Below are 26,023 nucleotides of genomic sequence, written 5' to 3' on the forward strand. Positions count from 1 at the left end.
ACGTCTTACACATACAATGCTATAAATTTTACAAGGCGGCTTTCATCAGTGTTGTGTCACATTTATAACTGCCCTCTGTTGTGATTACATTAGCAGTGATTGGGTGAGCCCCTGTCACGTGGTGATCCTTCGACAGGAGTTTCCACGACAGCTGAGTAGCAGCTAAATGCGTTTTTTCACCTGTAACATTGAGCCTTTTCAACTCTACTGAGTCGAAGTTTTCGCAAAATGGGAGACAAGAAGAGCCCCACAAGGTAAAACCGTCGCTAGTGTGTTTTGAATGAAGACTTTACTGGGGCTATTTGAAAAGAGAGAGCTCGGTCAATGGATGGAGCTGTTTTACTGAAGTGTTCATGGCGGCTGACTGCTGGTTTAACACGGGGCAACTGCCTGTGTAAACTGAAAGCTCCCTTCTCAATGACTGACTTCTGAGCAGGAAATATTAACTTTGGTGTCGTTTCTTTGCCGTATGGGTAGTCTATATCAAACAGGTTGTCTTTGAAGTCACTGCTCTCACTGAAAACGCGCCGCTCTCACTGTGTTTTTGTTTTGTTTTTGTCTGAAGGCCAAAGCGGCAATCCAAGCCATCCTCCGACGATGGGTACTGGGACTGTAGCGTCTGCACATTCAGAAACAGCGCTGAGGCGTTCAAGTGCATGATGTGTGATGTCAGGAAGGGGACGTCAACACGGTAAGAATAACAGTAGATGTAAATGTTTAACGATCAAAGCAGTGTTCAACTATTTTAATCAGTTTCAGTTGTATGTTACCTGCATTCACGGAGTCTTTTTTTTAAACAAGGAAATGCGATTCTTTGCGCGATAAAAAGTATACTTAGTTGAGGTGTATTACGCCGATCTCTTGCAACAGTCCTGCAATAAATCCTATAATCATGACGTCGGACAGTTAGGTTTGTGTTGAAACTGTTTAGAGAGTTATTGCTGCAGGTTTATGGAGATTATTCTATGGTCATGGGCCGATCTACAGCTGGGAACACCGAGGCCATCCTTACTTTTTCCCCCGTGACTCTGGGTGAGATTTAGTAAATTTGACAACTTCTTAGAGCTACAGAAATTAATAAGGGATTCGGTATTTTACCAAGCTTTATAACTTCATATTGTGGAAAAGAAACACCCCAATGAATGACTGAATGAAATTTGAAGTGGTGGAGGTTGGTGTAGGATCTCAGTATTTTACCATTTTTGTTATACTGTAAAATTGTATTGCATTATACTGAGGTTGTTTTTAATATCCTGTTTATATCCAACATGACCATAGGCTTGAATCAACACCCTTTCAACAGTTTAAACAAAAACAAACCTTCATTAGCCACTTTAAAGGTAGGATCTATTGCAGGACTACTATATTAGACGAACATTAGTTTTAAATAGGTGGGCACATTGAACTGGCAACTGATTCATGACTCATTCATTCATTATCTATACCTGTCTACACCTGTCTACCTTTACTATCCATAGCTGACATTGGGCGAGAGGCAGGGTACAACCTGGACAGATTTCCAGTCCATTGCAGGGCATAAGAGGATTAAACAAATATTAATATAATACAATAATATGAGTGATATTTGAGAGTAAGAGGTACTTGGCCATGTGAAACTGTTTAATGGCTGAAAATCTACTCATACATTTCTTTGTAGGTTGGAATGGCACTTTCAATTTTCTGTGTATGCAGAGAAATCTTAAGCTAGTACAGACTTCAGCACATGTACTGAACTGTGCTTTTGATTGTGTTGAGCAAAAGCTCTGAAACTTTTTACCACTGTTCCTGAAACAAAAGGATCCGGTAACTTGGAAAGATTAGATGATGAAAGTAGGGAGAGGAAAAGAAAGGGTATTATAAAGTAATATTTTGAGCTTTCCGTGAATGTAACCGTCAAGTTGTTCCAGCTTACCCGTTTTTTGGACTACAACATGCATCAAAGTAAACAAAAAGCAGGTTGCTTTGTGGTAAACTTGAATTTGACACTTGAGGTGTTTTCCTCTCAGTTCAGTTTCTTGGATCTGCAGCCAACAGGATTTAATGAGCATTGCTTTCCAGATCATGAAAAGAAGCAGATAGTGGTAATCTTACATTGTTATAGTACTAATAACCTACATTTGTGCAGCACCAGTGCTGGAGAAAAGTCATGCTGAATCCATTGTGAAGTGATCTGGCTTGTTTCGCTTTAAGGAATTTTTGTCTGTCAAAACCATAGTTCAATGGATAATTTCACAAATTGTCAAGTATGTCTTAAAATAATAGACAGTATTCACTGGTCAACAGGTCTAGCCTGCTGTAATCCTCCTTCCTGTTCAGACTGGCTGTGAAAAGATCGTTTCTTTATGTGCATCCAATTAAAGAGATGGAGGACTGTGCAAAAATACATTCCAAAGTTTATCTTAAGTTATTATGAAGCTTCAGTAGTCTCAGTTAATGAAATCAAGTGGGTATCTTCCAATGTTACAGTCCTTTTACTGAGGAAGTCCCTCTGTATGTTGCTATACCTCCACTGTAGTTCAATATGGAAACACTGTTTGGGGAAACAGAAAGAGGACATTTGATACTGTTATTTTTGAAGACAACCACTTGATGTAACTCAGACAGCTGAAGACGCATATTAACTTCAGATACACTTATTTTATTTTTACACAAACTGATGACTGTGGATGTTGTCCTTCATCACTTACATTGGAATCTGTTTAGGAGGGGCGATCTCTACATGGCCAAGAAGGACACAGCAAGCAAAACCTGTTTCAGTATGAATATGTGCACCTGACTACTATGTCAAGACAGCCTTGAAAAACTTTGAACTCATCCTTTAACTTCTTGTTTTCTTGTAAACCACATGCTCACTTGACTAACAGGTTAATTGATATAAGTATAACCTTTTTCTATTTCTTTCAGAAAACCGCGGCCTGTTTCTCAGCTGGTTGCTCAGCAAGTAAATCAGCAATTTGCACCACCAACACACCCCAAAAAGGAAAAGAAAGAAAAATCAGAGAAAGACAAGAGTGATAAAGACACAACACTGAAAAAGAAAAGCCATAAAAAGATGAGGTAAGGGATTAATGTGGTCTTTGTAATAACTAAAACATTTAGTATCTTCCAAGCAGTTTCCAAATCCTGTTTCTGTTTGTTTCTCTCCTCACCAGGCCCAGGTTAAAAAACATAGACAGGAGCAGCGCCCAGCATCTAGAGGTCACAGTTGGAGACTTGACTGTAATAATCACAGACTTTAAGGAGAAAGCCAAACCCACATCCACTTCAACAAGTGCTGCCTCAGCAGACCAACACAGTCAAAGCGGCTCAAGCTCTGATAACACTGAACGAGGGGTCTCCAGGTGCTCTTCGCCCCGCGGGGAGGGCTCGTCGGTCAATGGGGAGACTCACTAACCTTCACACTCCCAGGAGGCACAACTCATTCTTCTGCACTCTCAAAAACCTCAACCAGAGATTTAACTTCAACTGCTTTTTAAAAAAAAAAAATACTTTAAATGCCAACAACATAGCATTCACTTCCATTTGGGGTTGTTATTTTTCACTGCCTTTCCATAATGATAAAGAATTCAAGAGTCAGGACGTCAGAACTGTTACGGCAAAACCTACCACGATGAACTGAAAAAAAAGCAACAGTAGCATTAAATCCCAGATGTCAGAGGAACTGTGTCATGTGTTGTGGTGACTTGTCTTTTAACACCTCAGTGTTACGTCAGCATTACACTCAGCTGCTCGTTGCTGCACAGAATAAAAGGTGCATTATGAAAGAAAATGTGAAGAAGTCATCTCAGAATTGTAGTTTATCCTTGAATTTTGTTATCATTTTTGCACTTAATGGCATCCTATGTTCATGATAACATTTTTTTAAAGCATTATTTCCACTTTATTGCCGTTTTCAGTAAATCATAACACTGTTGGTTACTGGCCTTATCCAGCTATCATTTTATGCCATTGGATGCAATAATTGTTTCACTGTCTAACATTTGAGTAAAAATATTGAACAGTCATTGTAAGTATGCTTCTCCTTCACTTGGTAGAGTTGAGCATGATTTAATCTATAGAATGGTTTATATTGTACAATAATGTTAAATAAAATAAGATGTAGATACTTGAATATGTTTTTATTTAAATTTTTTCATGATGGACAGTAACAGTTTGTAAAACACACGGCTCTCTTAGAAATTTCCATATAATGATTGTAAGTTGACTTTGGTAACAACCTATTTTCACACCATGTCTGATATGGTCCATAAAGTTAATGCATGAAAAGTTAACAGACTTGGTATTTAACTTGTTTAGGCAGCTCCAATCAATCAATGAGTTGCACACCCTTCATTATTGTATTATATGTGTGTACTCTTCACCATTTTCCATACACTTTTGTTTTAAAGGTCCTGAAAGCAGCGATGGAATGTAATTACATTTACTCACATACTGTACAACTTTGCATCACAGGATGATATTTTAAACTTCTACCTCACTGCATTTCAGAGGGAAATATTTTACTTTTTACTCCACTATGCTGCTTTTATTTAACAGGTGGGATACTTTGCATATTGAGATTTTACAAACAAAACACGATCTGTTTACAAAATATGATGCATTGATATGGAACAATTTAACAGCTACAACATTAAATGTTGCTGAACTCCCAATACTTACAATCCAGAGATCATTTCCTCTTGAAACTTAAAGAATGTAGTGCAGAATTTCTACTTATTTGCTGCATACTTTTTACATTGTGATAATAGTACATATTGATGATTATTAAATCATATTAAATGATCTGAGTACATTTTCCACCATTGCATCTGTGAAAATCTACTGTAGCTATGAATTTGCACTTTTATAAAATACTTGAGTGAAAAATCAATACTAATACTACTGGTCAAAACTGGACTAGATTATCCAAGATGATCATCACACAACCAGATTACAAAATGTTGAGGTTTTGGAAAGTTACAGGAATGGTTAGACGTGCTTCCCCAGTTTGATGATGCCAGAAAGGTGTGTGTTGATTAAAAGTAACATGATGTAATTCAACTGGCCTGGCCTGCCGTGGCCACACACGGGACAGTCAAGACGTCAAGTAGACGGTCTCCTCGGGATGTTCCTTAATCAGCTCATTAAACTGGACGGGGGGGGACTCTAGTTAACCACACAAACCAAACACACGTGTAATAGAGGTGGGTGGGGCGGAAAACTGTAAACACCAACTGCGCCCTTCGGCTTACCTTCTGTCTTGACTTAAGTGATAGATTGTTGGTGAACTAAGTGCTGAGATCAACAAAAATGATTCACTAGCGCATAAAACGCGACACGCACAATGCGATGCTATCTTCACGCATTTCTTCTGTGCATGGTCTTCACTTTCTGTTCACTGTTGTATGTGTTCAGTCAACTAGCCTCCACCTTGGAGGACAGAGACGATTGGAATCTGAAGGAACAGGAGATAACCGACAGGAGCAGTCATGACACCCGGCGAGTTCTCAGGAAAAGGCCAGGACTGGCAGGCCTCCGAGACCGTGAAGAAGGACTTGACAGGTAGCTTAGCTAGCTATGTCGCCTTGTTTCATTTCACAACTGACATTATGAGTAGTTAGCTCTAGCTGTTCTTGCATTTGCTACTAAGTCAGCGTAGGTTGGACAAAATAGTGTGGTTATGACTAACGTTTTCGTTGAATCGTGTATTGCTCTGCTACGGCTAACGTTAACGTTAACTAATGTTAGGGCACATAAGTTGTAAAAACCCAACATGTTTCGGTTAGCTACTAGGTTTATAACAATTTAACTGAGCTGGTTAACTTTAAAGTATAACCAGCGTTTTAGTTGTGCTTTTTTGCTCCTGCTGTCTATAATGTTATATATTCAAAATTGCCAATGCTGTGTACCTTTTAGCCACCACCTGTTAGCTAGCGTTAGCTATAGAATTGACTAACCATTAACATTGCTGCTAACTAATTCTGTGCCTCATCAGCTTTTGGTCGGATTTAAAGGACTGCCATCTGTCAAACCACTAACTCTAAGAAGCAGTTCAGGACAGATCTAATCCCGAAGCATCTAGCTCTGATGTCCAAGAGATTAATTTAATTTCAAGGATCGCAAAGCTCACGTTTTCATTCTGACAGGTGTAAATCACTGTCAGTTTCTTACTGGAATCCATATTGGAGACTGCCTGCTGATGTTTGTGGAGTGAACTGCTTTTTGGAATCTCCTCTTAGGTATGACTGATTTTGTGCATCTCTATAAAAGATACCACTACCCTTTGATAATCTATAGATTTTGAATTCTTTTAACTTTCACCTACTTTATGTTTACAGGTCAAAGTAAAATACAGCTTGTTGCTGCATCCAAAGGGAAAGCAAAGGGAATGATAAGTCATTCCCTTTGCTAACCCTCTTTTGGCATTGTATAATCTGTTTTGCTACTACTTTATCTATGCTAGGCTTGCCGCACTATACATGTATAGAGATAAAGATTGTAAATGGGCAAAGTGTTCCTTTAAATGTGACAGGTAGGGCTCGGCGATATGGCCAAAAAGTTAAATCTAGATTTTTATTTATCTATTTATATTTTTTCAGTGTTATGGCCGATTCTCCATTTTAGTGATTTTTTTTCTGTCTCCTTGAACTCAACAATATGATTCAAAAATAGTTTTCTTTATTAAAATTATATTCCATATGTATACAATATCAATGAACTACTACAATAGCCTGTCTTGTCATACCTTTTTGACAATAGAAAATTTGGCAGCTAAGTTTTCTGCTTCTTAGCTTTGGTTTTGTAACTAGGACAGGAGCTAGTATCAGAATCTTTTAGAGATGCACATTGCTCCCATTCCACTACATGCTTTTGTTTCGGGTGCTGCAACAGGGTTGTTGTGCTGCTACTTTTAGTGCTAATAGAACAGTGTTTCCCAAAGGTTGAGAATTTACTTGAGGTGGTGGGGCATGTGACCAATGTGCAGGAGACTAATGCAGTTGAGAGATGGAGAGTGCAACCCAGGTTATTTTCTGTAACTACAACTTACAGATGTCCCCTAAATAGCTTACACGCAGGCTATTAGTAGAGGTTAGCTAGGCAGCTGCACACTGAAGCCTCCAGTCTCCACTCAGTTACTACAGCACACGCCACACAGTGATATAAGGTGTTATAATGTAAAATTTACCTAAGCTGAAACTGACTTTTATCTACTTGGCCTTGCAGAGCCTTGTAGAATTTTTACAAACTTTACACAGGTGTGGCCTGTGTCACAACAGACATTGCAAAACCAAACCATTTCCATTTCACTAAGCGTACATGACATGATACTTTCTTTGGCATTATTTTGTTGTCCTCACCAACTGTGGCTGTCATTACTCATGTTTGTTGTTGACCAGCAAAGTTCAGACATGCAGGCATCTCCAAGAGGATGGTGACAGCCTACATTACTGTTGTAACTACCGAGAACTGCTGGAGCTGCTAATGGCAGAGGATGCACAAATCTTGATTTTTGCAATCTATGCATTTTTCTAATTAATTTTATGAATTCCTTTATCGCCTAGCCCTAGTGACATACCTGAGAGCAGTAGTTTACAAGGAACACTTGGAGGCAGCACAAAGCATGAGTGATAGTAATGTACTACACCTCTTGCTCTAATGGCATTTCTAACCCTACAGGGCTGAATATTAGTCAGCTGAGCCTGCTGATATCTTCATTACTTTGTTGTTCACTCCTGCACATGTCACTGAATCCATGCTGTTGTAGAAATAACAGGTTACTCACTGAATCATTTCACTTTGTCTTGGCTCTTAGAAGGAGGTCAGGCTCTGCAGTCAAGGAACATAGGGATGAGAGGAGTCACCTCGCTGTGGTGGCCTGTGGCCCCAGGCTAGAGGAGACTCTCACCATGTTGAAGTCTGCTGTTCTATTCAGCAAAAAGCCTCTGCACTTCTACATCTTTGCTGAGGATAATCTACATAACAGCTTCAGAAGTGCTGTAAGTATCCTCCTATTGTCCCCCCAACACCACCAGAATTTGCATGTACTTCTGCAGTCATCTGCTCATAGCTTGAGTTTCTTAAACCTGTAATCCAGTTATGACAAAATCCTTGTAAATGATTAATGTGATCTTTTGTGCTTGTTTTTTCTTAAAGCTGCACTCCTGGCCCAGGACAGTTCAGACCAAATTTAAGTTCACCATCTATCCCATCACTTTTCCCAAGGAGAATGCAAACGAGTGGAAGAAGCTCTTCAAACCCTGTGCCTCCCAGAGGCTCTTCCTGCCAGTAGGTCAAGAGTTATCCTCCACACATTCAGTGTGATTTGTGCAACATATTCTCAGAATATTGCTGTCTTATTTCCAGCTAATCCTGAAGGGGGTGGATTCTTTGCTCTATGTGGATACAGACATCATTTTCCTGCAGCCAGTAGAGGACATTTGGGCCCTGCTTTCTCAGTTCAACTCAAGCCACTTGGCTGCCATGGCTCCAGAGCATGAGGAGCCGCGCATTGGCTGGTACAACCGTTTCGCCCGTCACCCTTATTATGGCAAGACAGGCATCAACTCAGGTGTCATGCTCATTAACATGACGCGCCTCAGGGAGAAATTTTTTAAGGTAATGTGCAGGTGGATTTTATTTCTTGTTCAGACAAGTAGTATGTAATATGTAAATGTCAGCTGTTGGTATGTGCTAAAAATTTGTACTTCATCTGGCCAGTTTAATATACAAGTGTATCACTATGGCCATGATGACATTAAAATACAGAATAAGGATAAAGATCCTTTACTGAGGGCAGGTGTAAAAACGTCTAAAATGTTAAAAAAAAAAAAAAAAAAGTTAATATTTTCAGGTTTAAAATTTTCCATAATTTCTTGTGTTGTAATCATTTATGGAGTAATGTGATGTCATATTAGTTATATTAAACATGAACATTTTTACATTCTGTTAACTTAGAAACATTTAGAGAAGTGTTGAAATTTTGATACTGAAAAGTAGTTGAGAATAGTGGAGGGAGGGGGGTCCGAGGAGAAGCTGTACCACCAACATTGACCAGCTGAGGTCACTCTTGTAATTCCTTTCTAAAGCCTCACAATGAGCATACTCGTTTGATGAAACAATTTCTTTGAGTTGAGGTGAAGTGTTGACAAAGGGATTTGTTCCCCAGAATTACAAGTTTATGCAAAATAATATGAATGCTGTCTGATTTCTGTATTTTGTCCTTGTAGAATGACATGACAGCAGTTGCACTGCGGTGGGAGGAAATTCTGATGCCTCTTCTGCAGAAGTATAAACTCAATATCACCTGGGGTGACCAGGACCTTCTTAATATTATATTTCACCATAACCCAGGTGTGTGTGACCAAATGTAGAGTAATATTTAGAGTAATAAATGTTATGACTCCTCATCAACCTACCAATACCTCCTGCTGTGTTACAGAGAGCCTATATGTGTTCCCCTGCCAGTGGAACTACCGTCCAGACCACTGTATCTATGGCAGCAACTGTCAACAGGCTGAACAAGAGGGTGTCTTCATTCTCCATGGTAACAGGGGAGTCTACCATGATGACAAGCAGCCAGCATTTCGAGCTGTCTACGAGGCCATCCAGAAGGTAGAGAAAGCCTCAACTCAGCAGAAGGAGCCCCCACAGTAAAATATAAAAACAATTCCTTAAGGGCTCTTATATATTAACAGTCACCAAGTCTTGCAAAAGGTTTCTGAATAGAAAAGAGTATTTTTATTCCTCCAAAAAGTTCTATTAAAAGTTACTCCAGACACAGGCAAGTGGAAGAAATAATGAAAGGGGACATAATGTTTGAAAGACTGTTTATCCCAGTTAGTGCTCACTTTTATAGACTTTCTTTCTGGTGCCTCTGTGTCTTTAAAAGGACAGTTGTGTAGGCAGACCAGACTATTTGGAGAAACATTTACTAGTCATTATATTGTCAATAATCACTTCAGGCCATTGCTTTTCTCTTACGGATGCTTCCATCCACCAGGGCTTAATCAATAGCCTGTTAAACATTTCCTTCATTCTGTCTTAGCTCTCCCAAACCAGACAAATCAGACCCACCCAGTTTCAACCAGTAGACATGTTGCTTGAGATGTTTTCATCTGTTAGGCAAAAATTTATGAAATTTGTTTCAGATTTGATGCAGCCTGTAATTCAGGGCATTCATTCTGACAATTCTTTTGGCACATTAGTAATTGTAGTGTCAAACTGGTCCAGGTCAAAAGAGGTCTGGATTCTTTTAGATCATTTTTCATAGTTTAATGTTAAATTATTGTTAAAACAGCCAGTTTCACCATGATGAATCATTTGACAAAAATAAATCTGTTTAAAAGCTAAACTTTAGGCTCATTCTGACTTATGTTTACTTTTAAATATAGCTGCTTTTCACTATTACAAAGATAGAGGAAAACATAAATTGTTATTAAAAGGACTATTCTACAAGACCAATGTAGTATTTGCCCATCTCTCAGTATTTTCCCCAAGCCCCAAGACTAGTCACTTCTACTAAAGATGTAAATTGGTAATAATTGTAAAAAGATTTAATAATTTCTTGGTTGTGTTTTGACACCTTCTGTAAAATAGTAAACATTTTCTGAATTGCTGCCAGTGCATGGCTGGCAAAAAAGAGGGCAGAACTTGGATTTCTGACATCTGTCAGATTTACTTTAAATGCTTTTCAGCTTTTAGAGCTTAAAAGTCCACCACACATCCGTCATCGGTGGCCAGACAAGTCAGCCAGAGAGCTCTTTCACTGTTGCACTAGCAGCACGTCTTCGATCTGCTCTTGTTGATTTCAGCACGCTGGTCAACATTCAGGCAACGATGGGGGGAGCAAGAGAAGCTTCATTAGCTGGTCTCCATCCATTACCGCCACAGGGCCCAGCCTGGCCACTATCAGTGCAGGCAATGTTCTCAGCCATTAAGTAAACGAGCAGGCTTCATTATAGGGCACTCGGCCCCCATGCCTCCATCAGTCTCTCCGACAGCACAAACACACAGAGCATCCAAGACAGCACATACCATGCTCCACCTGATTTTAGGTGTTTGAGGAGTGCTGTGGTGTGTCATCAGTTAGCATAAAACATGTCTTGTATTAAGTAGATTAAAGTAGGATTTGGGGCTTTGTAGTACAATTACCTTATGAGAACAGAGCCTGGTCTGAGGAGGGTTTCATCCTTTGTTGTTATAAGCTGTATTTCATTGAAGCGTTTTATCAACTCTTCCTGTTGCTCCAGCTCCTCAGGCCCCCTCCCACTTTGTTCCTACTCAGTCCTTTTAAGAACAGCATCCTAAAGCCTGGAGCGGGCAGTTCTGGAGGAAACACTCATTTCCATCCCACCAAGAGCTCCTTAGTCAGCCTGGCTCCCATGGCAGCCTCTCCCAGCCAGCAGAGGAGCTTGCAATAAAGGGCACTACCATTACCCAACCAAACCCACAGAAGAGTTGTAAAATTTTTAGTGCTGATGCTAGTTTGAGACATCATGATGGCTGTGTGTACAACGCACCAGCAGCATCCACATAAAAATCGATAGGAGGCTGTAAATGGTGTTTTATTGCCTGCTGCAGTATATGAACGATAATAAAGAAAGTGTGCTTTGAGTAACCTAATGTCTGGCCAAACTAGAGTCAAATGAGACGCTATAAAATAGTGATTTCTTCTTATTTACTAGAGCAGTAAAATAATGGTTTACCTCAATGTAACAACAAAAGGTCTGCATGTTTATTTACGCACTGTACGTGACAAAAGCTCGGCCTGCTAATATCAACTGGCTGAAGAGCTGAAAGTTTTATCTTTGCTGTTTACTTCGTGACACAAAAGCATACTGTAATGAAGCATATCTGGAATGCTGCAGCTGTAGCATTCACCACTGCTTGTCACACCTTACTGAACCCATTCTTGTAATAGATATTCATCATCCAAACACACTCTGAATTGACAGATAAGAGTCAAATGTAGAATGTTATTGTCAAGCTGACAGTGACAAATGTGGCACTTAATTCATCTGTTTTGAATGCAGTTCTTATTGTCCCATCATGGAAGACGCAGGAGGCAACAGGTGTTAAAACATTTTGTGTGTCTTGAGTTCTTATTGAGTAATGTCAGGAGCAGGAGAATACTTAAATTGTGTGTAGCCAATGTAGTAAAATCAGATCTTTACAATTATAACTAGAGCTCTGAAATCAGAAATATAATACTTGTACATTTCTCTTTTCATCACAGTACCCATTCGGCGAGGACATGGAGACCTCACTGCTTCTGCCGCTAGAAGCATCACTGCAGATGACCAAACATACTTACTGTGGAAGAGCCAGCCACCTGTTTACCAAGAAGTTAAAACAGAGTATCTTCTCTGCTCAACAGCACATCACACAAAGAAGACAATCAGGTTTCCACTTTAATACCACTCCATGAATAGCATCTAATTTCTCTCAGGATGAAAATTCTTGGGTTGAAAACACTCCTTTGGAGCCAGTGAGATTAATGACAAAACAGACTCAGGTCAACACTGAACCGTCATCTTTTTATAAACTACATATCAAGACTGTGGCAATGAGGAAAGGTCATCTGTGAAACAGGTTTTAATTTTTATTTGAGTGAAGCCACTGTTGGTGCATATCTGTCCAATGAACACGCAACCAGGTCACAAATTCGTTCTCACCATAGTTGAAAATGCACTGGTTCCACTTTGCCCTCCAGAGATTTTAGACTTCATAGCTGATTAGAAGCACACTTACTGTATTTCAGACAATCAGGTGGCATTATTTTTTTGTTTGAAGAAAAAACCTACAGTCACTTTGTAAAGTTGTCCAAGTTCTTTATGAAAAAACACAGCAGGGTACTTAAATATGCCATTCTTATTGAGTATTTTTTTAGATTCATTTTAAAACAATGCATACAGGCTTTGTATTAGTGATTTTGTGAATGCAGTATATCATAGAAAAGGTTTGCCGTTATTTTCAGGTACTTGTTAGCTACACAAGAATGCTCTTCATGTTTTTCTACTGAACAAAACAAGTATACATTAAGAAGTACATTAAGAATACTTAAAACTCATCTAATCTGATCAGTATTTGTTATTGTATGACATCTGTGACATAAAGCACTTTTGATGTTTAACATGAGGCTACCATTTCATATACTCTGGTAGTATATGTATATGGTAATGTTTTCAATGCATTGTTTACTATACGTTCTATTAGTATTTAAGTCATTTCATTAACTTAACCAATATCAGCAGATTTTCCAATAACTGAGACAGTGTCATAGAAAGCAGTTAGTTTCTAATTAAGCCAGCTAGCATCATTAAAGCTGCTCCAAGACAGGTAAACAAACATTTGCACTATTGAATGTAACAACACAAAATCTGTGGTTTTAATGTTTTACTGAGGAAAAAAAAATGCATACACATTCAAATGTATGGGAAATAAATATTTTATAAACTTTGAACACTTGGCTCAGATGATTAAAGCATTCCATACCTAGTACCTAAGATACAATATGTAGTATTTATAAGAAATATATTTTTGCGATGAAGTTGAATGAAAATCAATTCAAATGACAAGTGTCACATATCTATAATAGTGGTTTGTTGTTTAACAATAAATGTAAATTATTTTGAGCTGCAAATTTACTTTACATTTAGAGAGCCTCTAAAAGTGAAGCAATTATACAAATACAAAGTTTTTTGTAATTAGGAAAATGAATTCTAATGTAATGAAATTACTTTCATACCTAACTGATATCCCTAAAGGTTTTATTTGGAATACTCTCAGTTTCTTCCATCTGATTCAGTATTCTTATTAAGTCTTTTGCATCAGCCATCATAACCACTTTGCATAAACTGTACTTGTTGCCCACTCACGCCATACAAAGACTGAGCATGAGCCATGTCCTAGAAGGCAACAGCAAGCTGAAAATAAGAAATCAATGTGTGAGTGTGAAGACTTCAGAAAGTGTTGTTAGATGGCCAAAAAGGAGCTGATGTGTCTGGGTCAGTAGCCTCTGGCTCTTCATTTCACAGGCAGATTGACAGACGTGCCTGGAATAGGCAATAGGTCTGCATGATGAATTTAAAATGGTCTCTATGCTAAGAAGTGCTTAGATATATCCATTTTCTTTTAAAGGAATTGCAAAGTGTGCAGTGAGCAGAGCAAACATTTTCAGTTTTTTAGGAAAGAATCTAAAGCTCAGTTTCATGATCTAAAACCGGAAGAAATCTACCAAAAGATTTATTAGACAATTAATGGTTGTATTGCATTGTAAGCTATTGAGCAGTAACAGAGTTTATGATTTTGTTTATTTCATTAGGAAAGGTTGTGGTTAAAAAGGTAGATCATTCCAAACCTCAGGGCATTTTACTCCCACTCAGTGTCAGGTGATGTGCTGCAGAGTATCAGGACGGTTTATAAATTGGCTCTGGTCTATATTTTTAACACCAGATCCTACATGTTAGAAGTTCCTCTACTATGCCCACACCCACTTTGAAAAGCGTCTATAAAGGTTAAGCAAGTGCATATTGTGGTTTGCTGTGTGGATACATAAGAGCCCTGTGCAAAAAGAAAAGAACACCAGAGGTCAGTTTGTTTCTCCTATGAAGTGATTATACATCTGCAGTGAAATGCTCACTGATATTATTGAATACCTTCAAGCACAACCCTTAGTAAGATAGATGTTTACAACTTCAATATGCAAAGCATATTCAGTTTTTAGGGGGAAAGGCTAATGCTGCTACTAGCCTGGTTTTACTCCCCCTGAGTATAATGGTGATTGAGCTCTCATTCTCTTTCAGTCTAACAGGAACTGCCAATGGATTATTCATGTTATTGCTTGCACCACTTGGTCTCCGTGATGTTCAATAGCGATTTAAAGCCCAGGCATAAATTAAAACAGTCAGAGGCAAATGGTCCAACACAGAGTAAAAAGGGTCACAAAGTAAGGATTATGCAATATTAGGCAGTGCAAAGTCATCAACATCCTCTTTACTTGAGGAAAGTGTGATGGTTACATCAAAAACATTTATGTGCAAAGGACATTAAGAGTTTCAAGATGACACTGATCTGTTTTCCAGTGTGGAGTCCATTACATCTGGGGCCAGATGTAAGAATGATATGTACTCACTAAAACGATGCATGCACCATTTCCCACTCATAAACTGGAATTTATAAGAATGCCAAGAGAAAATGTGTGAGCAAATCGTACACAAGTCGATTATTTGAAAAATATTGCCTCATATTGTCTTTAAATGTCAGGTGGGCAGAGCTTTTTATGAGATTTTGAAACCAACTAACTTGCGAAACACACAGAGGATTAGGTAACATATATTATAACTGAAGTCTAACTTTCATCAAACAAAGCTCTCCGGGCACCTTAAAAGTTTCTGTGGCCCTAAATAGACTTTCTAATAGACAAGATGGCGAAATCTGCATTGATGCATTTTCAGCCATCAGGGGGCAGAAAAGCATCAAAACAAAAATAGTTAATCCTAAAATGTTGGCATAGAATTACTGCTGCCTACTGGGATTGCTAATAGCTGGTGCAGTCATATAATTCAGTAAGAGGAGATCAATTGGAAGTGTATAACAATATTTATGAACATTAGCAAAAGAAGAAGACTTTAGACATTAGGCTTCATGGATGCGAAGCACCTTGATTAGGATTAGATTCATTAAAGTAGAAGATAGAACAGGATCCCCTAGAGTCTACAGGCTTGTGGTGAAGTTAAGCCAGCAGAAAGAAGATGAAAGCTCTCAGAACGTTCTTGAGGTAGTTGTGTTCATGAGAAGATAGGTAGTTGTACAACAAATAGTAGATCTGAAAAACAGAGCATATAGCAATTATATTTGAAGAGCACCATCTAAGCACTTATTGGCACACAGAAGACAGACAGAAAATTCATTTGTGTTTGTGAATAAATTGACATTGAAAAGAGAGTGGGAAGAAAATGCAGAAATTCAAAATGTGAGAGAAAAGATTTTTGTCATCAAACCTTTGTCAAAGCTTCAGTAACTGTGCATGCCATATATTGGAAATTATGAGCCAGAGGAGTCTTAAAAACCCTATGGAACTGTGAAGCTGGCTGATGATTCAGTGTTTTCAGCATAGAAGAAAACATGTTCACATTATAGAGTACTTTTATATAATGTTAATGTAGTAGTAACACAGGTTCAATGACACCTACCTGGGAGGCATTTAAGATGAAGCAAAAGGACTATTGGGGCTTTCATAGCTTAAACGTATTACTCAGTATGTGACATGACAACACAAGTTTTACTCATCAGCGATACCCCTAAAGAATGCCTGTTCTTCAATCTGCTCGTTTTGCAAGACAGCACTTCTCACTGAGGATGAGACTCCAGTTAGTCAAGACATGAACCTGACAGCGAGTCATGTATCTTGTCAGTTTGATAAACCGAATGAAGTGACAAAAACCAGATAGGGCATGAGAGGAAGGCAAGAGGTTTATCACAGCTAAATGGACCAGGTAGAAAATCTGTTCTTTTCTTGTGCATCCATCTCTCTGCTCTGTACTTTTCCTGCTGCAGAGGGATATCATTTAACCAGTGAACATTTTGATCAATAATACATTTGCCTGCACTGCTGAGACAGGTATAATTGTGCTGATATGTCAGGGTTTAAAACAATTAATGTAATTTACCGTTGAGCATTAGCTATGCATGGATCCTTCAGTATCATGCTGAGAAGTAAATTTGCCACTGTAAGCAGAACAAGATGAGAAATATGCATATGCAAATACAATGAAATAGCTAGTTCAGTGCCCATAGTCAGATATGGATATCATCTTGTCAAGAAATGTAGTTCAATTTAACCAATTTATGAGAAGGCAGCTGTAGATGGTCTGGATGCTGACTGAGCTTTCTTCTGTTCTTCATTTGGCAAAAGGTCTCGCCTCTGTACAATTATTGATAGACTGTACTGTAAATTGAGATTCTTCCTAATTTCCTAAATGCTGGATCAAGATTAAGTGTATGCTAGTGGCTCTGTGAGGCTACTTACACAGAAATGCTTTGAGTAAGCATGGCAAAATACAATGGCAATACTCACATGCTGATGCTCAGCAGGTATATTTATCATGTTCACCATCCTTGTTTAGCATGTAAGCAAGCTAACTAAGCAAGTTAGCACTCAACACAAAATATAGCTGAGGCTGCCAGTTCTTTTGAATGTGGTCATAAACCAAAGTATTTGATGAATTAAGGTTTTGAGCATGATGATGCTAGATCAAATGTCACTAAACTGTTCCAATTAATTTCAAGTGGGACATGAATATCTGTACCAGATTTCATGGCAATGAATCCAGTAGTTCATTCAAAAAACCATAAATGTCAACCTTGTGGTGGCGCAACAGGAAAAGTCAGTCAGTCAGTTTATGGCCATCCTGAACAGTAGTTGTCAATCTGGCCCACAGTAGTAGGTCTAACAAAACAATAGGCTGACATTGCCATCCCTAAAACCATGCACCTAGGTAGCTAAAAAGGTTATTCCTGGATTTTTGTTTCTAAACTTGCAGTTCAAATTCTGTTCTAGCAAATTCTCTAAATTGATTCCTCAAAGAACAGAGGGTGAGCTAGATTAATGACACGTCACCTTACAGCTACACAGTGTGTGGATCAATGTTTCAACAAATAATCCATACCCTAGCTACCTGAGGGTGGTGGCTCCTCTCCTCTCACTCAGCAGCCATAAACAACAGCTCAAAGAGCTTCCACATTGACCCCAAGGGCTCTGGCTTCCACTGCCATCACACACAAGATAGCAGAGCATGTTTTATAGATGCATACCATTCAAACACACAAAAATAAGGATGTTATTACTCAGTGTCACTCTTATATTGTCTTTTTATGGCCCAGTTGGAACAAATGTCATTCAGATTGAAGAAATACCATCTGTATTACTACTCATAAAAGAAGATATTAATCACTTCAACTGACCTTTTTTTTCCCCTGATAAAATGTCTCATCAATGAGCCACATCTCAGTGCCTGAGGGCTAAAGGACTATTGGTTGAAATCAATGCCATGCCAAGTATTGTTAGTGAACAATATGCCCCATGATTCAATACTCCGCACTTTCTTGATTGCATTGTAGACACCACTGACAAGCAGCATTAATGGACTGAGCATGTGATTCACGGTAACTGATTGACTACACGGACTATTACAGGCATCCACTTTCATGCACCAGCATGACAGCAGCATCAGTGGCCATAAATTGTCTGTGACTTGGCCAAATGCCAAGAATGTGTTTGCATTGTCTGTTTGCATGCAAATGAATGTGTGGTTATGCCTGTGTATATGATTGTTGCCTTTTGGGAGACATTCCAGAGACCTCAGGTTTTGTTTATAGAAGTTCTCCCAGACCTTCAGTAACCTATGTGCCTTTCTCTCACCACAGTAACTTCAATTACAGTGTGTGTCATTTTGTTTTTTGACCCAAGTTGTTTTAATTGCTTAATAATTAAAGTAAACTGAGCAAACTTGGTTCTGTGGATATCCTGTTTTTCATATCAGTTGTCTTTTCCTTCTGTCTTTCCAGTCCCTTGAGTCCTCAACCTCATATACTGTGGGTCATTTAATTGTCTTCCACATGCATCCCTCCTTCACTGGCATTTCCTAATGAATTTATCGTTCCTAGCCCCACACACAGAGGTTGCCTCATTGACTATTGGAGCAGCTCGACCTGTGTGTGGAACCTTTAATTGTTTTCCCCTGATTCTGACAGCCAATGACACATGATGGATTCGCCAGAACACTTATCTCTGACACGGAAAAGGACAATCTGTGTATACCTTGAAAAACGTTCACGGTCAAATGAGAACTTCTGCAAAATGCAGCTTAGTCAGGCCATACAAAATTTTTAATGGGTGGATTTTCCAAGCTTGCTTTTAGAACAGAGAAGTACCTCTCATTTAGAGTTGAAAGTACATTCAAAAGAAATCCCCCGAGCTAAATGGGCTGTTCCACAAACTCCACAATTTACCACAAATCTCTCTACACCTCATGAACTGTTGGCTGTGATGGAAGTGTTAAATGAGCTGGGCCTTCTGGAAGAAAGTAGACATGCCCCTCATGTGAAACCTATTATAAAAACCTAATCTCAAACTAATTTAGCATTCTATTTCTTGCTCTCTAAGGCATTTGTAACACTGAAATAGATTAATCAGACACATTATAGCAACAATGCAATTTAAGGTTACCTAGCTGCAAAATGCATAATGAGCTGTAGGATCCAACTAAGGAATATAGCGCAAATTGCTCCAAGAAAACCATTTTTCAGATCCCCTTATTATTTTCAAGGGCACTTTGACCACCAAAACACAGCGATGGTTCCTCATCAAAGCTCCTACAAGTCATTATCATTACTTATGTATGCTTGGAGGACTGAAGGGCCTAATTTTTCAGTGATATGACAGATAGTAGTTGAGCATAGGTTACATGAAGCTTAGATAGAATGTTTCACAAGAAAACCTCATTCCCACTGAAGCAGATGTCATTTCATAAAGTGAATTACACCAAACTGAAAGGCCATTCCTCACTTTTCAGGAAGACTTTTTATTGGCTATAGAAACTTCAATTTTAGGTTTTTATAGAAGTTGCTGTTGTGTGATCTCATCAACAAGTAGCATTATCACTTTCAAAAGTTGTCCTGCTGGGTAGCACCCTGACAAAAAAGGACACTCAGATATTTTTCAGGCTCCTACCAGAGACAGTTCACCATAGGCCAAAACATCTACTCCCAGGTAACTGCAAATTACCTTAGTCAATAGTATAATCCAGGGGTGGAGGAAGTACTCTGATCTTTGACTCAAGTTAAAGAACTGTTGCAGCAATGTAAAAAATAGTCATTACAAAAAAGGTTCTCAAGGTTGGGAGCCACTGGTATAGCAATTAATTGTTAATTGTGCCATTTTTTAGCTTATCATGTTTCATTGTGTAAAATCTATATCCGTAAACAAACCAATAACTATACCTGTCAAATAAATTGGGAGAAGAAAAAGTAAAATATTACCCTCTCAAATTAAGAGTAAAGTTGCTTGAAATAGAAATTCAAGAATCACAAATTTGTAAGTGAGAAAATGAACCTAGTTATTTTGCACCACTGCCATAATATTCAGAATTACAAGAGTGCAAACATCTTCCAAGATGCAGTGCCAAGTTACTTCCTCTAAAGGACTCATGACTAAGATAAGATAAGATAAGATAAGATAAGATAAGATAAGATAAGATAAGATAAGATAAGATAAGATAAGATAATCCTTTATTAGTCCCACAATGGGGAAATTTACATTGTTGCAGCAGCATAAGTGATTGAAAAAGATAGAAAGACATAAATACAAGTAAGGGCAAAAAATAAAAACAAGATAAGGCTATAATATATATATATATATATATATATATATATATACACACAACAGTATAGACATGACAATGTAATAACAAAATATTAACAGAAGCGCAATATACACAGGACAATACAGATATTGCACATTTTGAAATGGCATTGCACACAATGAAAGACTCATAGCAGCTGTTTTGGATTAGTAACAGTGCAGAACCTAGTGAAAATGGTCCATGTGTGTATGTGGTGAACTAGGAGCAGTGTTGATTGTAGAGTCTAACAGCAGCAGGAAGGAAGGACCTGCGATACCTCTCCTTCACACACTTTGGGTGAAGCAGCCTATTGCTGAAGGAGCTGCTCAGTGCTGTCAGACTGTCCTGCATGGGGTGGAGCTCATTGTCCATCAGGGATGATAGTTTTGCTATCATCCTCCTCTCACCCACCACCTCCACAGGGTCAAGAGGGCCCCCCAGGACAGAGCTGGCTTTCTTGATCAGCTTGTCCAGTCTCTTCCTGTCCGCTGTCGAGATGCTGCTGCCTCAGCAGACCACTCCATAGAAGATGGCTGATGCCTATGGCAGTGTCATAAAAAGTCCTGAGGAGTGCCCCCTGCACTCCAAAGGACCTGAGTCTCCTCAGCAGGGTAAAAGAACTCAGCTGGGCTCAGTAAATTGCAATTTGATGATAAAATAGCTGTTTGCTCATAAGACACAATGTGGTCACTAATATTTGGAGGGAAACATTAGTTTCACAGAGAAGCAGACATTACAGAAAAGTCAGAAGACTTTAAAGCCATTACTGTGTCAGGGAAATAAACAGGAAGAGAGAAGACACTGCCTTTATTTAAAAACTTGTCCATCATGACTAGAGAATAGCCAGATTTCAATTAAAGAAGAAAATCTTTATTGTCATGGGACCCAGAGCGAGTCACTGGTATGTGCCTTAAGGGTCTGACTTCACTCTATTTCATTATCTCTCTCCTGCATGCATGGATTTCCTTTTACCTTTACCCGGGAGCCATTCAATGTTCCATTCACTCAATATTCCACCTATAGAGGTGTTCAGAAGAAATCAATTGAATGCTGTGATGTGGAGTCAATTCTAAATTGTTACATTGAGTGAAACATTTACACTTGGTGCTCTGTTTTAATAAACTGCTGTTAACATCGTCTACATATATAATCTAAAATGTACATTAGAAGAAGAAGTGTCACTTGAAATTAAAATTCCAATTGGGAAATTGTTTGATTTGTAACCTGGAATAATAATGAGTCACTATTATGATACAAAACCAGTAAACTATGATAGATTATTTGCACTAGGCCTCCTTCCCTTAAAGCATATGGGATGACACAATATACAGTCCATGAACAAATGTATGCATAATGCAGGTAACACTTGACATTTCTATTTAAGATTTGATTAATTTTGCAGAAGGATGGCAAATTTATATAACATGTGAATGACAATTTAATAAGAAGATTAAGTTCTAATCCTATTTGCAGATCACTAAGGTCTACTGTGTGACATTGAAGGATAATCCAGGAGGCTTCTCTAACAATTATCTTGCCCACACACAAACATTGATAGAGTAATCCTTTGTGTCATTATTGTGGCTGAGAATATATATTAAGTTGTTTAAATGCTCATATGCTGATATGATAACTTGTAAATAGGCTGATGGATGCTAAATGGCTAAAATGCCATAGCATCACTCCCTAAACACCTAATTGTTTCCAAAATTGAGTGTGTACAAATGTAATCAGTCTACCAAGCTTTCATCCTATCTGTAAATACATTAGAATATCCATTACTAGAAATACAATGTCTGAAGAATTTTCTTCATCAATGAATGTTTGACTTAACAGGCAAAATAAATCTGGGCGAGGAAAGTGAAAGAGTAGCACTTGTGCCTCCCTCATTCTAATCCTGATCCTCTTGAGCAAGGCCCTAAACGCCCCAACTGCTCTGATGGAGTTGCTCAGTGGGCAACAGATTAGACTGTGGTTATACTGGGCAGCTTCCAGATATGAATGTGTGAGTGTGAGTTTGGCTTGAAACTTCTCTAAGGTTTTTTTTTTTTTTTTTTTTTTTTTTTTGTAATACATCATATACACATTGGCCTCCTGGCAGTCCAAACTTTAGACTAAGTTTGAGACAGCTAGAAAAACAAATGTCATGAGGTTACACCAGAATATGAAAAATTGCCCTTGGACACAGGTTTGAGTTTAGTTAGAACTTTCAGCTCCTGAAGTTTTTAGTGTTTGTGGTCTTCACTTCAGGAGGACTTGAGGGCATCAAAATACTGTATATCAAAAGATAGAAAACTTAACTTATGTATATGATTTTAGATTTATTTCTCTTGTTTTACTGTGCGTTGCAATTGTAGGTGAAAGGTGGCATTTCTTGTGGATACAGCTCACCAGTCTCATTGCCAATTGATGATCTCACCAACAATAATACTATAGAGACAATAAAGAAAGAAAAAAACAATGGCGAAATTAATAAAACACATTCAAAAAATGCAGGAGTCTGGATAAAGTACCTGTTGCTGCTTTCTCATAGTGCTGACACTGAAGGCTCTGTGGCAGCAAAACCAATTCTGTTGGCATGACCTTTCTCATGATCCTTCTCATCTAATTATGCTCCCAGGCAGGTTGCTGTGGGGCTGAAATTGCATCATGACCTTGGTTTATATCTTCCTGATTTTGGGTGAGTACCTTATAATGGCATTTTTAAATTCTTATACTCGAGTGGAGGCTTATACTAAATTCCACATAGCTGCCCATGTATTACACCATTTTCAATTTGCTGTCAATAAGAAAATAGACATCCTTTTATTCATTTCTGCAGACTGTCTCTTAAGCAAATAGCTGTTTTGATCCAGTATTATACCAGTAATATGATGCTTCCTGTGCACAGCTTTTTCATTTTGTACAGTAGGAAATTCAGGAAGGTGTGATTTGTTTGGCACAGCTTTTGTAGTGACACCACTGTGTGGTGGTTCATTTGTGAAAAACTGATTAAAGTGTAATCAGGAAATAAGCAACATTGTGAGTTATGAGCTTGAGCAGCTCCTGTTTGCATTGATATGAGGTGTAAACAGCTGATCTCCGTGGCTTGTAAATACTGTTTGAGAACTTGCAGTAGATCTTTGTTTAGCCTCATGATCATTTATCTAACAAAACAGTAATGGATATGGACAAGCTTGCAGATGAAAAATAGTTCTCAATTAGAAACTTGACTGGGCTTTCATAAATTAAATGCACATTCATTGAAATTCAGATTAAAGATGTAGACATCACCTTCCAGGTGTCAACCTAAATGGGCTTGTCATGCACTATGAAATGATGGCACTCTTGCTGATTGTGTATTGTAATAAGGCAGTGTTTTCTGTAATGCTTTCTGCTGCAGTCTTCCTTTCTCTGCTTTCTAATGAACAGCACTTTTGAGCACCAGAGCAGAAAGTCATAAAAGCATCATTTGGCTTCATGCTACCACTTTGAACAACCTTTCATGCCACTGCACTTCCCTTTAATTTCATTAGAACATTTGTAAATGCAAGGAGATGGGAATAGAACAACTCAGCAGGACTATCCACTGAACATCCTCATGCTTTTGATCAAATTAAAATCAGCATGTTTTAATTTCCTCAGCAACAGATACAGGTCTGAATCATCACACATTCATCTCAAGCTATTCAGGGTTCTATCCAAATTCCTAATTCAATTAACATTTCAGGGAGATGCCTTCTTCTAATCATAATTATATGGTCTGGCATTTATATGGCTTGTCCACAAAGAGCACTGTCCCATTTAATCTTCCACAGCACATTGTCCTGATAGTTCCCCGACTCCATGATAGCTGTAATGGAGCCCCACACAAGTTAAGAGCAATCATTCAGCTGATATAATATGATTGTTCTTTCCATCAGCCAGGCCGAAGGTGTGAAATGCAGAGAACACACAGGCTGAAGCAAAGCCAGTGATAAACGGCGTTGGATGATAATCAACAGTGGGGGTTTATTATTATGTTAAACCTTGTGTGACATATATTTCTTTCTTGCATTGCATTTTGATTTCTTACACTTACATTATTCATGAAACCACAAATGACAGGCTTACGAAAGGAGGATGTATAATCAGTAGCAAATGGAGTTTGATTTAAATGTTAAGGTTAGAATTAACTGGAAATGATGAGTGGTGGTTTCTCTCTGCACCTCTGTCCATTCACTTTGTGATGTGGAGGAAAAGAGGATCCAGAAATTGTAAGAACTCCATTCTACCCATGTTGCCATGTGGGAATTTGGCAGTCTTGCCACAATGACTAAAAGCTATAATCCCTTTTACTTAAAATGCCATTGCTTTTGCCTCTGTTGTGACAGGGTTGGTTTACAGAAACCACTCCTCTCCTTTCCATTGTCAGGCTCTGTCATTATTATTCAGGTGTTGGTGTCCCGGGAGAAATCCTCCCATCAGAGGCTGCATCCGCTGTTTTTCCCACATACTCCTCCATTATACAGTGAATACAAATAACAAACACTATCTCTCTGTGTTTTGTTTCTGGCCACTCCTGCAGTCTGTGACAACAACATGCATAGCTGTTGAATAGAAATCCTCCTCTATTATTATGGGATGACAGTACAGCAGATGGGTAGCACAGCAGATCTTTTTCAGTGCATCATTGCGGTCATAGTGAAAGTCGTTAGATGGAATGGTGGAGTTTTTCCCAGGTGTGCAAAGTCATTGGCCACATTTACATGCATATTCAAATATGTGATTATAATGTGACTACAAGGCAATAATGCAATACAAACTTCATGCTGTTTCATCTCTCTGTCATTAGAATGCAGAGAAAATACCACTGACCAACTTAATAACATAAATGTGAGTGTCTTTATTGATATGATGATGTAATGCAGCACTGCTGTTGATATCTAATCTATGCTGTCTCTTACCTCATGTTAAAAAACATACTCTCAAAAAGTCCATTGAAGTGCACAGAAGACTACAAACACAGAGCTAAGACTCACTCCATGCTCACTTCAACCCTGATTTTTTTTTTTTCTTCTCTCAAGGCTGGCAGTATTCTATATTTTTCTTACTGTTACAGATCCCATAAAAAAAGATCCAACCCATCAATGTGTTAGTTCATCTTACAGTACTTTTTAACTTCTCCAGCCCATCTATAGCCTCCAGCCCCAAGCCCATTTGTTCCTTAGATGTGAATCTTTAAAAATGGATCACAAATATATACTTTAACATATCACCCACTGCAATGGTGTCAGTGGCACAGAGGAATGAGCTATATCAGCCTTTGCATACACAAACAACACTTTTTATAAGACCAGTTTCTTTTAGCTTCTGGTCTTTTTGTGGGACTCAGACAAGTCAACTGTCCATCAAAGAGCTCATAGAAAGGTAGACAAGCGCACTAAATACCTGAGGGAAATCTGGTGTCTGTGATGCATCTGACCTGCATGTTAGTAGATGACATCCACGTGATGAGGAGACATGTAAACACCACAAAGAAAGGTCCAGTCAAACACTGTAGTCACATCAGTCTGCCAGCTTTAATAAATGCTAGTTGTTTGTATCCTCCCATGTCTTTTACTCTAATCTGAATTGCATTTTACAGTGAAATCCACTATAGGTCTTTGCCCGTAATTCAAATG

The 26,023-nt window shown here is 38.5% G+C and overlaps 2 protein-coding genes across 3 annotated transcripts; both read left to right on the forward strand.

Moving 5' to 3' along the window:
* The first annotated feature begins 88 nt into the window (after window positions 1–88).
* On the forward strand, window positions 89–4,111 carry LOC108888558 (YY1-associated factor 2). Its single transcript, XM_018684610.2, has 4 exons — window positions 89–254; window positions 566–691; window positions 2,905–3,057; window positions 3,153–4,111. The coding sequence occupies exons 1-4, from the start codon at window positions 229–231 to the stop codon at window positions 3,391–3,393; spliced, it is 546 nt and encodes a 181-aa protein (XP_018540126.1). The 5' UTR covers window positions 89–228; the 3' UTR covers window positions 3,394–4,111.
* Window positions 4,112–5,160: 1,049 nt separating this feature from the next.
* On the forward strand, window positions 5,161–13,441 carry LOC108888546 (glucoside xylosyltransferase 1). 2 transcript variants are annotated; one of them, XM_018684584.2, is made up of 8 exons: window positions 5,161–5,541; window positions 6,126–6,218; window positions 7,793–7,976; window positions 8,134–8,265; window positions 8,344–8,595; window positions 9,207–9,330; window positions 9,419–9,591; window positions 12,215–13,441. In XM_018684584.2, the coding sequence occupies exons 1-8, from the start codon at window positions 5,324–5,326 to the stop codon at window positions 12,404–12,406; spliced, it is 1,368 nt and encodes a 455-aa protein (XP_018540100.1). In that variant the 5' UTR covers window positions 5,161–5,323; the 3' UTR covers window positions 12,407–13,441. The 2 variants fall into 2 exon arrangements, with proteins under 2 accessions (XP_018540100.1, XP_018540101.1); XM_018684585.2 differs by lacking the exon at window positions 6,126–6,218.
* The last annotated feature ends 12,582 nt before the right edge of the window (window positions 13,442–26,023 follow it).

The sequence above is a fragment of the Lates calcarifer genome, linkage group LG10 (assembly GCF_001640805.2).
Source record: "Lates calcarifer isolate ASB-BC8 linkage group LG10, TLL_Latcal_v3, whole genome shotgun sequence".
In the NCBI taxonomy this organism is placed as follows: Eukaryota; Metazoa; Chordata; class Actinopteri; family Centropomidae; genus Lates; species Lates calcarifer.

Coding starts and splice junctions, on each gene's coding strand:
- LOC108888558 (XM_018684610.2), top strand. CDS start 229: ATGGGAGACAAGAAGAGCCCCACAAG. Junction 692..2,904: donor AGGAAGGGGACGTCAACACG/GTAAGAATAACA, acceptor TATTTCTTTCAG/AAAACCGCGGCCTGTTTCTC. Junction 3,058..3,152: donor AAAAGCCATAAAAAGATGAG/GTAAGGGATTAA, acceptor TCTCCTCACCAG/GCCCAGGTTAAAAAACATAG.
- LOC108888546 (XM_018684584.2), top strand. CDS start 5,324: ATGCGATGCTATCTTCACGCATTTCTTCTGTGCATGGTCTTCACTTTC. Junction 7,977..8,133: donor ATAACAGCTTCAGAAGTGCT/GTAAGTATCCTC, acceptor TTTTTCTTAAAG/CTGCACTCCTGGCCCAGGAC. Junction 8,266..8,343: donor CCCAGAGGCTCTTCCTGCCA/GTAGGTCAAGAG, acceptor TCTTATTTCCAG/CTAATCCTGAAGGGGGTGGA.